The sequence below is a fragment of the Crocodylus siamensis genome, chromosome 2 (assembly GCF_052110815.1).
Source record: "Crocodylus siamensis isolate JL-2025a chromosome 2, ASM5211081v1, whole genome shotgun sequence".
Lineage (NCBI taxonomy): Eukaryota > Metazoa > Chordata > Crocodylia > Crocodylidae > Crocodylus > Crocodylus siamensis.
In genome coordinates, this window is record NC_143396.1 from 85376836 (window position 1) to 85392811 (window position 15976).

The following is a 15976-nucleotide window of genomic DNA, read 5'->3' on the forward strand; positions in this document are numbered from 1 at the left end:
TGTTACCATAGCTGTGACATGTTAACTGATAAGTAAAAGTTCAGTAATTAGGTGAATAGATGTTATGTATTGTTTTAGCATATTCTGAAATGAAAGCAAAGTGTGTAGCCAGAACAGCCTCCCCTTACTACCCCCCCCCCCACCTCTTTTTTTTAACTTTTAAAACTTAGATGATGCTAAGGTAGGACAAAAGAGTCAAGCGTATTTTGTCAGGTATACTCCATCACATGATTACCACCTGGGTCATTTTGAAAGAGTGCATTGTTTCACAAAGAACAGTATGTTTCATTGTGTCCCAACAAGTATTGCTTCTGTACTGTCCAAAAGAAAGAGAGACGAGATTACTTGAAAAATAGTTTTTACTTGCAAGATAATGGAAGTTGAGAAAAGAATCCTAACAACATTTTTCTTCTATCACCACTGGCACTTTTTTAAAAAGTCATATTAAAAATGTACTGTTTCTGGCTCCCTTGCCAGACAATAACGATACAACATGGTACCGATTGCTTAAGAGTATGTGTGTAAGTACTAATATGCCAAGACAAATTATAGCATTAGAGATGTGTTCTTTTTTTTTATTTTGTGGTTGTATAAACACAACCATTGACTAATTTGAGTTGTCATGCTGAGAAAGCAGATACCTTTAACAATTACTTTTAAATCTATAAAAATTTAATGGTAGTAAATGCACTACTCATACTTTTCCGAAATTCAGTTGTGCTGTCTGCTCATTTATACAGTACTAGGGAAACAGGCCTGAAATTTGCTTAGAAATGACTTTTATGACCATATACTGCTCTGAGATCTTACATCTTATAGGCCTTATAACGCCCCAAATATGTATAAAAATATTTTCCTGGTTGGGAAACATAGTTTTCACCTTTCTCTAAGTCCCTTATTCCATTTTCCCTAGAATCTGTTTTTCCAGTGCAGAAGAGTTTTCACCTAAGAGCAGTTGAGTTAAATCTTCATTGTCTTTCCAGATGTGGAGAGGAAAACTAATTTCAATAATGCCCCTCCATGTTGCCCTGGGCAGAGAGGTTTAAATCCTTTCAGAAATGAACTGGTTACGTATATTAGATTGCATAAACAATTGCATAAACGAACAAAAAAAAGAATCTAGAACTACTGCAAAGCCTAAATGTTCATAGATAAAATTCATGTCCTGTTGTGATGGAACTATAAAAACAGTTTAATCATTTGTGCTACTTTGTGAATGATGTGGGTGCCAGCTTGGTTGGGGAAAGGGGCCATGCAAAAATAGCAGCTGCCACTGCTGGTTGCCTAGGCACACCACCACCAGCAGGCCAATAGAGGCCACTGTCATGTAAATCTGTGCTGGCTAGGATGCAGAACTTACCACATATGCCTCTGTCTACTGCACTCCATCCCTCTGCAAGAGGTGGTACTTAGTCATGTCCCATAAGTGCTTTTTGCTGTATGAAATAAGTGCAGTTTTTCTACTTTAAAGCAACAGTATCCCCTTTTCTGCACAGTGAGAGGGGAGGAGTGTGTGAAAAAATCAGTGAAGAGTGCTAATTCTGTTGCATCACTTATCAGACTGACAATCCCAGAGCAGATAGTGGGGTGTTTGAAAAGTAAGGCTGATATGGAATTAAGGCAGAGCAGTGTTAGAGTGGTTCCCCTTCCTTCTCTTCAAGGATATCAGCAGCTAACATTTTTGTCCCTTTAACTCACTATTCTTGCTCTCCAGAAACAGCAGCAGTATGCTTATCTCATTTAAAATTTTCTTTATCTCATAGAAAATTCTCTTTATATTCAAGAGATCCTTACCCCATCCTTTTCTTTCTCCAATATCTATTCATTGTCTGGATCAACACAAATTTAAATCTATTTTTTTATTCTCTCTCCACCTGTTCTTTGTGTGTGTGTATTGTTTTGATGTCAAGTTGGTATTTTACTTCAAAAAGAAAAGCAGTCAATAACGCATTTAGCTAATATTCCAATCTGTATATGATTGCAGTTTCTAATGAAAGGTTTACATCTGCAGCAAACTGTTAAACACTTTTATTCAAAGACAAAAATAACATTTAGCAGAGTGGACAAATGGTTTACACATGAGTAACCATGCAAAATGTACTTACCTTTGATAGAGGCATATTAACAACCTTTGTTAGCACTGTAACATCATATTATAAGACAGAACCATTTTGTGACCCAGCTGAGCTGATTTTCTTGTGTTCGGTTAGTGATTACCCTTCATGTAGTCTCAACAAATACACACAAGAGTACCAAGAGACTAGTCCTCAATTCCTGTGATTCACCAGTGCTCCATTGAAATTGGTCTGTTTCTGAATTTACAGGTTAATCTGATATCAGGAAAACCCAGGAATGATTGAGACTATAGAAACAAATGGAAAATTGGGTTGATTTCATTTTTACTTCAATGCAATTATTACAGTTCACATTGTCAGGGGCTCAAATTCGTTAAGTAGAAAGGTGTTACCAAGAATACATAATGGATGATAGAATCAGAAACACAATTGGTATTTGGCATGTATAGTATATATCACATTAATGTGTCAGTTATTCAAGAAAATACAAGGTTTCTGTTTACATTCAAGGGACTATTAAATGTAGTTAAAGACAACAATTGTTAATACATAATGGGGGCATTTACATGTGTGCTTTAATGCAAGATAGCTTATTTTATTGCACATTAAAGCATCATGGCAAAAATCATGCTAATACACTAATGTGCAGTAAAAACAGGCTACTGAACATTAAATGTCACTAAAAAGCACATTACATGTCAGTTTCATTACTGTGCATTAGTGCAGCTTATTGTGCATTTATTTTTTACCTCACATTATAGGTACTACATTTATCATGCAGTAACAAAAGCACATTAATGAATGTGTAGACACACCACTATGTATCTATCTGTTGTTTCTTGGTGTAGAACAGCAAAGACATGTGTTTGTCTTTTGTACCTTTCATTCAAAAAGTCAACAGTTCTACACCGTACTATTTCTAATGAACATTTCCAATTGTTCATCCATGGATCTCAGATAATTATCCTCATTTTCATTTTATTAATAGGACAGCATTTTGAGTACTGTTGCTAAGGTCATGCAGCAGAGCAGAACTGATAAATGGTTTGTAAAATAAAATAAACATATTTTTGTGGGCTGTGCAGAACAATTGCCATATTGTCTTTATTTCCTAAATCAAGAATTTAGCAGAAGGTATGATTGCTTTCTACAGGGACTTAAATCCCCCCCCCCCTTCTTTTTTCTGTTCTTTTTCCTTTTATCCATTTTACAATTTTTGGTTCACCAATTTCTTCCACTGCATGCTAACCTCTACACACTTAAAATTTATACTGTGATATTTATGTCTGGTCTATTTTCCCTAGATTGAAAAAAATTCAAGGTCTGTATTGTTAGTTTCCACCAGTCAGAAAATGTCCAAAACCCAGCTGCAGTTTCAAATATGACAGATTTTAATGTGAATATAACATATATAACTATTTTAAGTCACCTAGTTCCTGTTCTGCTACTTTTGAAGTCAATGGTAGACTTTCTTTATAAATTTTAAGAAGTCAGATATGTAGAGGAAAGAATGCCTTTTTATAAATATTTCCACTTTTTGTGTTCCTCTCTCATTACTGTTTTCTAAATTAAACACATATCTTCAAAATATGATCCTTGCACTAAAAGTAGATGGAAGTTGACTTCAGCTATAATCTTAGCTATACTCCTGTGAACTCACATTTTCAGATTTGTAGTTTGTAACAGAAAATTTTTTTAAATTTTGATAAAAGGCTAAATAAGTTAATTGCAAGTCATATAGCACAAGTATGGAAAAGTCACCTCTTTTTTTTTAAAACCATTTTGACATAAAACAGTTATGGATTTTATGGTTAATTCACTATTTCCATTATTTTATATATTCACACTTTTTAGAGACCCTAAACACTGTAACATCTTAATTATTTCAATGGGAGATATACCATTTCATGTTTTTTCTTGTTCATTTGTCTCTTTTGTTTTTTCTCTCTTACATGCTGCAGTTGCAAACATATTGTGGCGAGAGGAAGGTACTAATACAAATTATTTTGTTGTGTGCTATGTTTATATGTTTGTCTTTTAAGTTATTAAGTTTCTTACTGGTATTAAGTAGTTATAGTAATTATTTTTCCATTCATGTTTTCTGTTAAAACCTCATAGTATTCAAATGCCTTTTATATAAGCATGCTGTAATAGACAGCTTTTCAATATTTTGAGGAAAAAATACTTGTTATGGATCTGAGCAACTTTTTGTGGTTTACATTTAAGCACATCTGTGTATACTAGAGCTTTGTGTGATAGAAAAAAACCCTGAGTTAAGACTGAAAACCCAGACAGGTCCTTTGCCCTTAACTTGTCCTGCTGATGCTATAAATCTTTTAGGCAGTCACCCTTTCTTTTGTCAGAAATCTGACCTTATTGTGTTAATCATTCTTACATCTCAAGAGTGTCATCTGGTGCAGTTCCCAGGAAAAAAAAAGAGAAGAAAATTTTCAGTTTCTTGATTAGTTAGTAAGACAAACCAATTTCTCTCTCTCTTTGATATGAAGTTAGAAGGTGGAAGGGTCAAGCTAGGTTTTATGCTTTCCATTTAGATCTTGCTTCTTTACTGGAGGATGTCACGAGAACAGTATTAGGTGTTTATGGTGTCGAGATCATTGTTGACTTCAAAGGTTTACCTCCAGTGATAAATATTTATTTTACAAGATGTGATTTCAGTGTTTCGGTATGACATACCCTCTGCAATATCCAGACTCAGTTAAAAAGGGTAAAGCCAAAGTGTTACTTATGAATGTTTATTCTTAACTGCAAATAGTTAACATTCATTAAAAGTTATAGAGGAACTTTCATATATTTCAAGAGATATAAGGTTTTTTCAATTATCTTCAATGCAAGATTCATGGTAACAGTGAGTATCTCAGATTTTGCTATGGGATCTTGCTAGAATACGTTTTGATTAGTGAGACTTCTTATATATTTTAAGATTTATTTTCATGTGCCCAGCACTGCTCTAAGGCTGTCTGTCTTGGAAAAACCTGAGAACAGTCTTGAAGATCCCACTGAGCTGTGTAATCTGCCTACTTGCTGAACTTTTTTGAGGCATAGTGAGGGTGGGTGGACAGAGCTTGTTTCTCAGCAGCAGCCTTGGGCCTGGCAGTGAGACACTGTACACATTGCTTGTGAGTCACATATGAGGGTTAAAATTCACAGGGGAAGAATGAGAATCTGTTGTGAAGACTTTCAAAATTCTGAGCTAATTACTAGTGCTTTGGTTGCCTTTGTCTTTTTTTAGATTGCAGACATTTAAGGTCAGGCTGGATGTTGCTTTCTGTCATGAGAAAATGATTGGTAATGAGGAAGGGTACTTAGTACTCACAAGCTTGCCTCTTTCCCTCCCCAGTATACAGTAGGTTCAATAAACAGCATCACCTGCAAAAATACTTTCCTAATAATAGATAATAGACTTAGAGTATGCACAGAAATGCAACAGGATTAACAGACATCTCTCATTAGCTGTGGGATGTTGGTCTGTGGAGCAGGTGCTAAGAGGTGGAAGTAGTTTTGCTATACCCATGGGCTGCATGGGCTGAGGCAGACTCTTTTGTTTACTACTGTTGGTTAGTTCCCATTCTTCTCACAAGTGTTGGCGCTGACTAGCCCATGGTAGGAGTGATCCATGGAAGGCAACACCTTTTATTTTTGCAATAACTGATAATCTTAGGTGCATCTGCTTCTTGAAACTATTATGTGGGCTGCACAGCTACTGTAAATTACTGGGGAAAACTATATTGAAAAGTTCATGTAACTGTAGTCAGTTTTGAGGGTGCACTGTGCTAAGCACTGTACAAACCAAATACTGAAATTATGGGTGGGAAGACATAGGTGAGGGGGAGGTAAGGTGAGATATCTGAAGAGTGGAGGAGAGAGGGAAAAAGAGTGGGTTTTTAATCGATTGTGATTAGTACTCAAAATTTGCTGCCTGCCTACCCACTACCTGTTTCAGTCAAAGCCCTAACAAATTGTGCTTTCTAGACACCCTAACTCTGTCAGAAGATGCTATTGTTTATTCGTGCAGGAGTTTGCTCTTAGCTATGAACTGGAGAATGGCTGCAGGCTGGGTGGGATCTCAGGCTTACTTAGGTTGGTATTAAATTGAAAAATATTAGGCTGCTCTGAATTTGAGCATTACAAACGTGCAAGGAAAGGAAATTTTTTTCACTGCTGCCTTTAGGAATTATCAGGTGTGTCTACGTGCAATGTTTACTGCACAGTTGATTAATTAACTGTGCAGTACATGTCTCAGTGTGTACACATGCACGAAACTAATACACTCTGCAGCAGGGTAGGACATGTAAATGTAAGTCCTACCCTGCTGTGGAGTTTTTTGTGTGCAGCAGCAAATGTGTAGACACTGAGCTGGCTGGCTGGGGCAAGATGGTGCTTCAGTGCAGGGGCTGCCTGCTGGTTAGCCCCATGCTGAAGCGCTCACATGCACCAGCCAGCTCCACTACAGCACACTGAACCTGGTTGGAGCAGCTCTGGGCTGGCAGACTAACAGCCAGGGCCTCCTGCCAGCCGGGGCTGCTATGACTCAGCTCAACGTGCTGAGGTTCAGGTGCGCATGTAAACTGTGCGCCCAGGAGCTTCTCAGGAACAATAAATTGCAGAGCAGTTTATTGCTGCATGTGAATGACTTGTGTAGATGTCCCCATCTTGTTTGTAGTTAAAGGATTGTGTGATTATGAATACTCAACAAAATCTTGTAGTGCCACTGCCAGTTAGCATCACCCTTTAGTTCTCCTTGCCCTCAATACCCTTGCTAACACTTAATTAAGTTAAAAAGAATTGACAAGTTGAGGTCCTAGGATTCTCCAGGAGGATGAGTTCCCAGTTTCTTTTTTTTTAACGCCGACAATTGGTCATATTGCAAAAGTAGTTTTTTTCACAGGGTCTGTATTTTGTAAGCTATTCGAAAGACTCCCCCTTTCTAAGTCTGGCTTTGATGGTATGTACAGGGAAGATGTACATAAAGACAGTGTCATAACTTTTCAAATAAAAGGCAAGCAGAGTGAAATGCAGACATAAATCTATCTAAATGTGGCAAACATTTTTGCAAATAAAAAAACCCAGCTAAATCTCACTTCTGAGATGACATCTGCTCCTTTCTTGTTAGTATCTTGAAAGTGCTGTCTTTGGCAAAATTAGGTAAGGTCTGTTGCAGTTCTGTTCCTGTATAAATAAAGAATAAGACCTGGTGGACTGATGAAACCTTTACATAGCAGCCACTGAAGAATGTTGTAATGAAGGCCTTTAGAGGCATAATATCAGTAATTGAGGTTCTGCTATACAAACACATTTTCTCCATTCTGTGCAGAAATTGGGGGGAAAAGTCAGTCATTTTTGTGACACTGGAGTTTGCAGAGGGCAAGGGTTCAGAGCTTGAAAAATATTTGAGGGCCCATTCCTCCTGAAAGAGTTAATTTTGCACAAAGGCACCAGCGTGACAGGAAACCCACTTTAATTGGTTTGAGCGGTATCTGCAGGTGGGAGGATGCATTAAGAATCAAGTAGCTGCATCACTGTGGCACTTTAGGAGTTCTCTGAAGCTCTGTAGGATGTCAAACCCTTCCTTGTTCTTCATTATAGTGAACAGATTTGGGGTAAATCTCTGCCAAGATCCACTTTGGGGGCTTCTCCCTGTTTTTCCCTTCCCATAGGATTATCCAGAGGGAATAATTTTCTATATGAATTGAATATATTTTATATTTTATTTTCAAACTCCCTTGCCTCCCCCAGCTGGCATCTTTCTGCCACCTTTTACTCCACTGCGAATGCAGGCCAGGGGATGGTTCTCTGAGACTTATTACATTGCATTATGGTTTTTCATCGTTATGTTGTTTCATTTTTCATTTTCTAATATAATAATAGTCTTATGTTGTACACTATTCCAAGGACTTTGCTTTCTGATAACAGAGGACTTTCTTGAGAACATAAAATCAAAATTCTTGTTTTAACTTTATATTCCTTAAGTCTATTCCCCATGCCAGTGTACTGCTGATAGTGGAAGTTTTGGACATGTTACTGGAATATATGTGAAACCCTTTATTGGCATAATTGATTTCATGCTGATTGCAAGAATATAGTGGTTTTCATCTTCATAACAGGTTCCAAATATTAACTAATAATCATGACGAATAAAATACCAAAACAATTAACTCTGATAGATGAAAAACTGAGGTATATAGGTTAAGCTATTAGAATAATGCTACAGTCCTGAGATAACTACTCACGGGGGAGAGACTGTAGAGTTCCACAAAAAAATGTGGCCCTATAAACTAGAATTAAATTTCTCCCCAACTTTTGACTTGCCAGTAAAAGACTATCAAGAGCATTACCTTTTTAGTACTGAAGGAAATGTCATATATGAGGTATAACAAAGACTCGGGACTTTTTCTGTTAATGTGTTGTGTTAATTACTTTAAATTCTCCACTCAGAAAAAGAAAAGTGAGAAAACATATGGAATTTATTTTCATTTGATTATCATGTAAAAGATTTCACATGATTTCATTCATTACTTCATCTCTCAAAATATGGCTTATTTCCAGATCTCTGTTTGTAAAATTGCTGTCTTGCTCACAGGGAAAGCAGTGTAAAAACTTGAATAGCATCACACTTTGGGTTCAGCTTTGCAGTAGAAAATCCCATGGTGTTAGCTTTATTATCATCACACAGCCATTAACAAATTGATCTCATATTAGCATTAAAATGAGGGCTTTGGTTCTGAAAAATTGGGGGTTGCTTTTTTCTAATGGTTTAATTTTGTACATTTGAATGTGTTTTTGTTCCTAAGGTCTGGGAATTGGGAACATGTTTTATGTTTTTTATGAAGATGGAATCAAAGTGATACAGCCAGTAGAATGTGAATTTCAGAGGCACATTAAGCCCAGTGAAAAACTCCTTGGGTTTCAGGCAAGTATTTCTTTAAATTTATTGTGAGTGTTTTCTCAATTATCCTTTTCTTTGAAATGAGAAGTATCAGCTTAATGTTGGCAAGAGGTACCTCATGGATAGACTTTGAAACAGAAGGCTTCTGCATATCTATTAAGTAGGTAATTGCATATTTTCCATTCTCTCTTGTTTTATTGTAATGAATTCAAACCCCTTCTGCTAGGTCAGGGACCAGCAACCTCTGGCCTGCAGGTCAGATCTGGCCCAAGAAGGTCTGACCCGGCTCAGGGTGACATGGGGGATCAGTGGCACAGACTGTGCCCTGCTGCTTGTCCCTTCTTCAGCATTTTCTTTTGCAGACCCTCCCTGCCACGCTCTCATGCCTGTACTTGTTTCCAGTACAGAATCACATAAGCAGGAGGTGGCTTGAGCTCTCTGGGGGTGGAAAATTGCAGCCTGCAGGAGGGGGCTGGGTTGCAAGCTCCAGCTCACAGCAGCAAAAGTTTGCCTACCCCTGCCCTAGTTTGCCAACCCCAGCTCTCTTTCAGATCTGCGTTTGTTTCCTTCCTTTCTCCAGCTTCTTCCTCTATTTTCTCCTATTCTTTTCCCTGAGTTAGAGAGAGTCCAATTCCACTCTCAGTTTGACACCTTCTTTCATATTGCTTATGTGCACAGTGCATCTGTTAAACATCACTCCTATCTTTCATTTTTGAATTCTGCTTTTTAGAAATGCTTACAGAGTTGATCTTCAAATTTCTGATGTCACTTCTCCACACATTGTTGGTATTGTTCTGCCATGTATTTTGTTTTATTTTAAGATAAACTGTCAGTTCCTTAGGGCATATATGAGACAGATCCTCCATGATTATCAACTTCAGGAGCTCTGTTGAAGAAAATGAAGACAGTTTTATCAGCCAGGAGTCTGTCACTATAAAATGAAGTTAGAACTGGTACAGGCAACAGAAGGTCCTTTGTAGCCAATAGAAGTGTGAAATGAATTTCACCAAAATCTGTGTCTTCTGTTTCTTCTGCATATTTTAAGGGCTGGCTACATTAATTCTTCACATATATTTCTTCTTCACTTTTTCTGTTGCTATTAGAGGGATTACAAATTGGTATGTTGGTGTGGGCATTTGTGTGCTTGGTATCTGCTGTATTTACTTGAATATAAGATGACACTGAATATTGAGGGAAGATAAACAGATTAACTAGGTTTATTTAGTTTGGAGAAGAGAAGACAGCATGGAGGGGAGGGTGATTTAATCGCAACCTTCAACTACCTGAAGGGCAGTTCCAAAGTGGATAGAGCTAAACTGTTCCCAGTGGTGGCAAATAACAGAACAAGGAGCAATGGTCTTAAGTTTCAGTTAGGGAAATTTAGGTTAGATATTAGGAAATTTTTTCTCACCAAGAGAGTAGTAAAGTACTGGAATAGGTTACCCAGAGAGGTTGTAGACTCTCCATCCTTGGAGGTTTTTAAGACTTTGCTCAGCAAAGCCTTGGCTGGGATGATCTAGTTGGGGATGGTCCTGCTTGAGCAGGAGGTTGGACTAGATGATCTCCTGAGGTCCCTTCCAGCCCTAGTTTTCTGTGATTCTATAAGATGATCCCCCAATAATTATATTCTATATATGGAAAATTTATAAATGTGTTATACTTTTCCAGGTATAGAATATAATTAATGAAGGTTTGCCTTGAAATTTCCCCCTCCCCCTGCTACAGCAGGGAAAATAAATCAGGGAATCAGGTAGCCCCCTTCCCCTCCCCTCCTTTGCCAACTTCTTCCCCCTGTTGCCCCTTCTCCCCCTCCTTACTGTCAGACACTGCTGTCTTTGAACACATGGAAGTAAGGAGCAAATTTGAAAACACTGACCTTGACATAAATATACCTGTAGTATCCATGGACTTAGTTCATCCAGAATTGATACATTTTACTTTTTTTGAAATTGCTGCAAGTTTTAGCACAGGCACTCCATAACCACACTTTTAAGCAGCATTTTTGTGCCTACTTATTTATAGTACAAATTGGGTACATCTACACATTGCCCTATAGCTACGTAGCAATGTGCTATGTCACTGTATGGCATGCTATGGTAAAGTAGTGATCGTAGTGGTGCACTTCCCCATTTTAGTGTGCCACTGTGGCGATGTAGTGCAAAATCTAATAGTGTGCCTCAGTCAATGAGCAGTACAGCACCATGCTTTAGTACTTCCAAAAGGAAGTACTAAAGCATGGTATGGTAGTCACATTGTCATATGGTAATGTGTAGATACACCCACTATATATGATAGTAGTCCAAAACCAAAAGCAAAGGCTCATTATTTACCACATAGCTCATTGTACTAGGTCCCAGCAGAGTCAACAGTGTTTCAAGCCATGGTAATCCCACAACCCAGCACTGATCAGTATTTATGTATACTCCAGATACCCCCCCCACAAAGCTAATTAGCACTCCACTCATGACTGGAACTGGGTGTTCTTGTCATGAGCCCTGGGATCCTCCGAAAATGTATATGCAGATGAGGTGCAGGGGAACCTGGTCCGGCTCCACCTGATGGAGGGCAGGGCCACACTAAACATATGCAACAGGCTGAGAAAAGGGGTGACAGAGGGATTTGGGGTGAACTGTTTGAGAGGGCCTATTTGGAGATGTTTGCTAGATTTCATAGATTTCATAGACATTAGGGCTGGAAGGGACCTCGGGAGATCATCGAGTCCAGCCCCCTGCCCAAAGGGCAGGAAGTCAGCTGGGGTCATAGGATCCCAGCAAGATAAGCATCCAATTTACTCTTGAAGGTGTTCAATGTAGGTGCTTGAACCACCTCCACTGGCAGACTGTTCCAGACCTTGGAGGCTCGGACAGTAAAGAAATTCTTCCTTATGTCCAGCCTGAAACAGATATTAAAGGCTGGTGAAGAAACAGGAATCATTGAAAATTGTATGCAGTGTAATGAGTCACCATGACTTGAAAATAATTGCTGCTGAGGAGGACACCATACAGTGGGTGGTACCAAATAGCCTACTTGGGTAGGCTGTACTAACTAATCCTTGTGTACAAATACCATGACCATCAGGGCAGTTTTCCTAGTCACACCTGGGGATAACTGCTTTTCTGACACAGGGTAGTGCCTGTGAAGGTAATGTTTGGTAAACCTCCCACTTGCTGCTCGAGTGGGAAGATTTTGGCTTTAAACCCAGTTCTTGAAAATGGGAGACTTCTCCCTAGCTTGCTCCTAGGCCTTATGGCTAAAGGCAAGTGAAATTCGGGGACATCTGAACCCTAAGCCTCCAGGCTTGGGCCTGCATGTAGGATTTGGAAACATCTGAAGCCATAGGTGGAAGTGAAAGATGTTTGCCAGTAGTAGGGCCACTAATGGTTCTTGACTGACTCATTTGGAATTGATTTGGATTGAAACATGAAATATTTTTATTAAAAAAAAATGTGGTAGTGTGGTCACTTGACAGGTGGTTAGAGGTACAGTGATACGTGCATGTCATTCACCCTCTTGAATATATAATATTTTTGCAAAAAAAAATCATGTGGTAGGTTCCCATTAGTATGTTTGCTCAATATTGGCCATGTGTTTTATAGTCATCTTGTATTTGAATAAATATGGTAAATTAAGGCCGATGGCGTTATCTTATGATGCCTATTATAAAGTTTTAATTGATAATACCTGTTTCTTATCACTTGGGCCTTTGTTATATATTACTCTTTAAGCTTCTCAAATGGTGATAAGTGTTAGTGTTAGCTCAAGTTTAGAGTTAAACATATTCAAGCTAAAAATCTTCTCTGACTGTCACAACTGTGATTTGCTACTAGAAAGCTGGTGATCTTGGGGCCTGACTAGGAGCTACAGTTGTGAGTTCCCGCTACAGGACTGCAAGCCATGGCAGGCTTCTATCTCTGCTCTATGTGGGGGTGGGTTGGACTAGGCAGTGAAATGAATGGGAATGGGAGCTGGGGACTGGATGGTGAAATGAAGGAACTCACTCACTGAAGCCACTACCTTTTATCCTTTGTCCACTAAAGGATAAAATAAAAAGAAGTAAAACAAAATGTAAAAGTATGAAGAGTAAGTAAATTAAAGCAATTCTTGTATTTGAATAAGTTAGTATTGGGATTGGTAACCCCTACTCACAGGGATGCTGTTCCTGCCTCGGGAGGGAAGGTCATGGGGATCCTGATCTGGACCTCTACCTTGATCCCTCTTCCACCCCTTAGGCTTTCCTCCCTGAACAGTCTGTGCTCCTGTTAGTTGCCCAACCAAGACATACCCCTGGGGGCAGGAGAGGGAGTTGGCTTGGTGCCAGTAGCACCTGCTGGGCAGTAGAGTTAAGAGGGTGGAAAGTTTGTATGCACAGAACAGAAGAGTCGGGGGAGGCACTGCATCCTGGGATGCTGGAGGACTGGAACCTAGATGGCTTATCTCTGGGAGGAGTGGTCACACATTCATGGAATGTGAGCTGGGTAACAGTTCAGAGAAACCTGCCCTGGGGTGGCTTAACTTTAAGATGGTTAAAAGGTGCTTAAAACTAGTTTAAACATCTTAAAGTGTGGGCCATCTAGCGGTTAACAACTCCCTGAGCCTCCTAAAATGAATGTGTAATGTAACCCCTTGGACTCTATCTAGTCACCTTGAGGGAAAAAGCACATTTTAACAATCCCTAAATAATAATAACAAAGGTATATTTGGGTAAAAACAAAACTGTCTTGGAGGATTTTGCCTCTTTAGCTATCATTATAAATATCAAAGGCTGCAACACTCAACAGCAAGATATATTTTAGCATGGATAATTATGCTGAGCAGCTAATCATGCCTTGATTTGTGCTGCTTAAGTGAAATTAGGTTGACACAGATAAAAATAAGCCAGAGACCTTTCTTTATGGATGGGTAATTCAAAAGCTGATTATTTAAGAAGTCAATTAAATTTTATTAGGTTAAAAAGAAAATGAGAACAGCATATATTTTATATTGTCCTATATTTTCTTTGAGAATGTAGTGATAATCTGAATGAACCATAAATAAGTTGAATGATAAAAAATGGTGGGGGGGATGATTTCCCTTTTTTAGCCTTCTATAAAGTAAGCAAAAGAGGAGGTAAGAAAGTGACTTTTTCATTTTTCTCTGTTAAAGTTACCTGCAGGATATAGAAAATATCTTATGTTTAGAGTCAGAAGGTATCATTGATACATCACAAAAAGATTGGAAATGTTGCCCTTGGATCTATGTGTCATTTCCATTATTTCATCAATTATAGGTCTCACAAGCATCCAAGAATCAAGATATTTCCTTCTTTTGAATACCAAGGTTTAATTTTTGCACAAAGAAATATGAAGCTATGTATATTGTTTTTATTTTTCATCTTACAATACTCATTATACTAGTTCATTTCCCTTTCAAAAAATAATTTGGTTTTGTTTCCAATGAAACTCTCTACCAAAGAATAAAAGGCCGTTGAGATTATTTTCCTCTAAGAAAAAAGGATGAACTTCAGAATTCCCTATATGTAGCATTGATAATAAACCAACAGCTGTGCATTGCTCAGAATAACTCATTGACCAGGAAAGCTGAGATAAAAACAGACTTCTTTGCAGAGTATAATATCTTCTCCAAACCTCTTTTGGAAAAAGCTGTTAGTTTGTTCTAAGTAAAAATGCAATTTTGGTGCAGTGTCGCATTGTATTGCATCTCTGCTTGATCGGTGACTGGTGAGGATTCATAAAGAACATTCTCAGTTATTCTGTATTGTTTTGTTTTCTTTGTTGCACAGTTTTATTGGGTAAGTTTTGTATTTTATTTTTATATGACTATGTGCAGATAGGGTCCTGTCTCTCCCTGCTCCTTCCACAGATAACATATTTCCATTAGTTAATTCTTTCAATATAATACAAGTTCTGGAAAGCACTTCATAGTCTTTGAAAACCATTCTTAATGCAAGTTTTCAGCAGTAGAAGAAAGAGAAGTGTTCATTCAGCCATGTGAATTACTTTTTATATATTTCTGAGCTAGTGTTCCGTATGGTTCTTAAACCAATTTGAGGGCTGTTTGCCTGAGTACACTATACACTTCGTAGGTAAGTGTGCACTGCCCAATACAGTAGTATCTGGATACTCAGGCAACTAAGCAAACTAACCTGGTTGCTGGAAGAATTAACTCATTTTCAGGCTATAATGGTGCTCCACCCGGGCTGGTCAGCATTACTTCTCAATGCTGGATAAGAATAAGCTTCTCTTGTTCTGAGAATAAAGCAGGTCACCCAGTCCATACCCTTCTCTAAGCTCTAAAGCATAATTAAAAAATACTTCAACCATACCTGACAGTTGTTTGTCTAGTTTGTTCTTAAAAAAAACACACAGACACACACACATATGAGTTCAGCACTGGCACGGCATAAGAAGCCTGAAAAATATACTTCATTGAAAGTATATATATCTATTGGTAGATATATCAGTCCATATAGATCTCTCTCTATATAGATATATATCTGTATATATCCAGAGATAGATAGATAGATATCTATAGATATAGATATTCAATGAAGTATATTTGTGAGCCTTCTTGGATAGACTGTGCCAGTGAAAAGTGGACACTGCCAGGTGTCCTGGACACTGACCACCTATGGGAAATCTAAGCGGCGGAGGGTTGTTAGGCCTCCTAAGACAGCCAGGGCCTCTCATGTATTGTCTCTGTTAGAGGTGGATTTGGGGGTCAGATATATACATAGAGCTACAGCCCACCCTCACATACCCTATAAATACACAGAGGCTCCAATAAAGTTCAAAAATATATTATAAACTTGGGCTCACAACAAAAACAAGATTAACACTAAGAAATGTACATAACATCTAGCATTAACTACATATACCGGTTAACTGCAATACACCATAAACAGAACTGTGCAGGGGCAGTGAAAGGCAGCATTGGGGCCTTCACAGGCTCACTGAGCTGGAATGACAGTCAGGCCCTCAGTCTTTTCCCTCAAAGGGTA

At 38.3% G+C, this 15976-nt stretch overlaps 1 protein-coding gene across 2 annotated transcripts in view; it reads left to right on the top strand.

Moving 5' to 3' along the window:
* FSTL5 (follistatin like 5) overlaps window positions 1-15976 on the top strand; it is a 597279-nt gene that overhangs the window by 517961 nt on the left and 63342 nt on the right. Inside the window, exons 11-12 of one of the 2 annotated variants that reach the window (XM_090036262.1) lie at window positions 4037-4063; window positions 8885-9003. In XM_090036262.1, coding sequence (XP_089892388.1) covers window positions 4037-4063; window positions 8885-9003 — 146 coding nt within the window. The remainder of the gene's footprint in view (window positions 1-4036; window positions 4064-8884; window positions 9004-15976) is intronic. The other variant, XM_090036263.1, reaches the window with a different exon arrangement.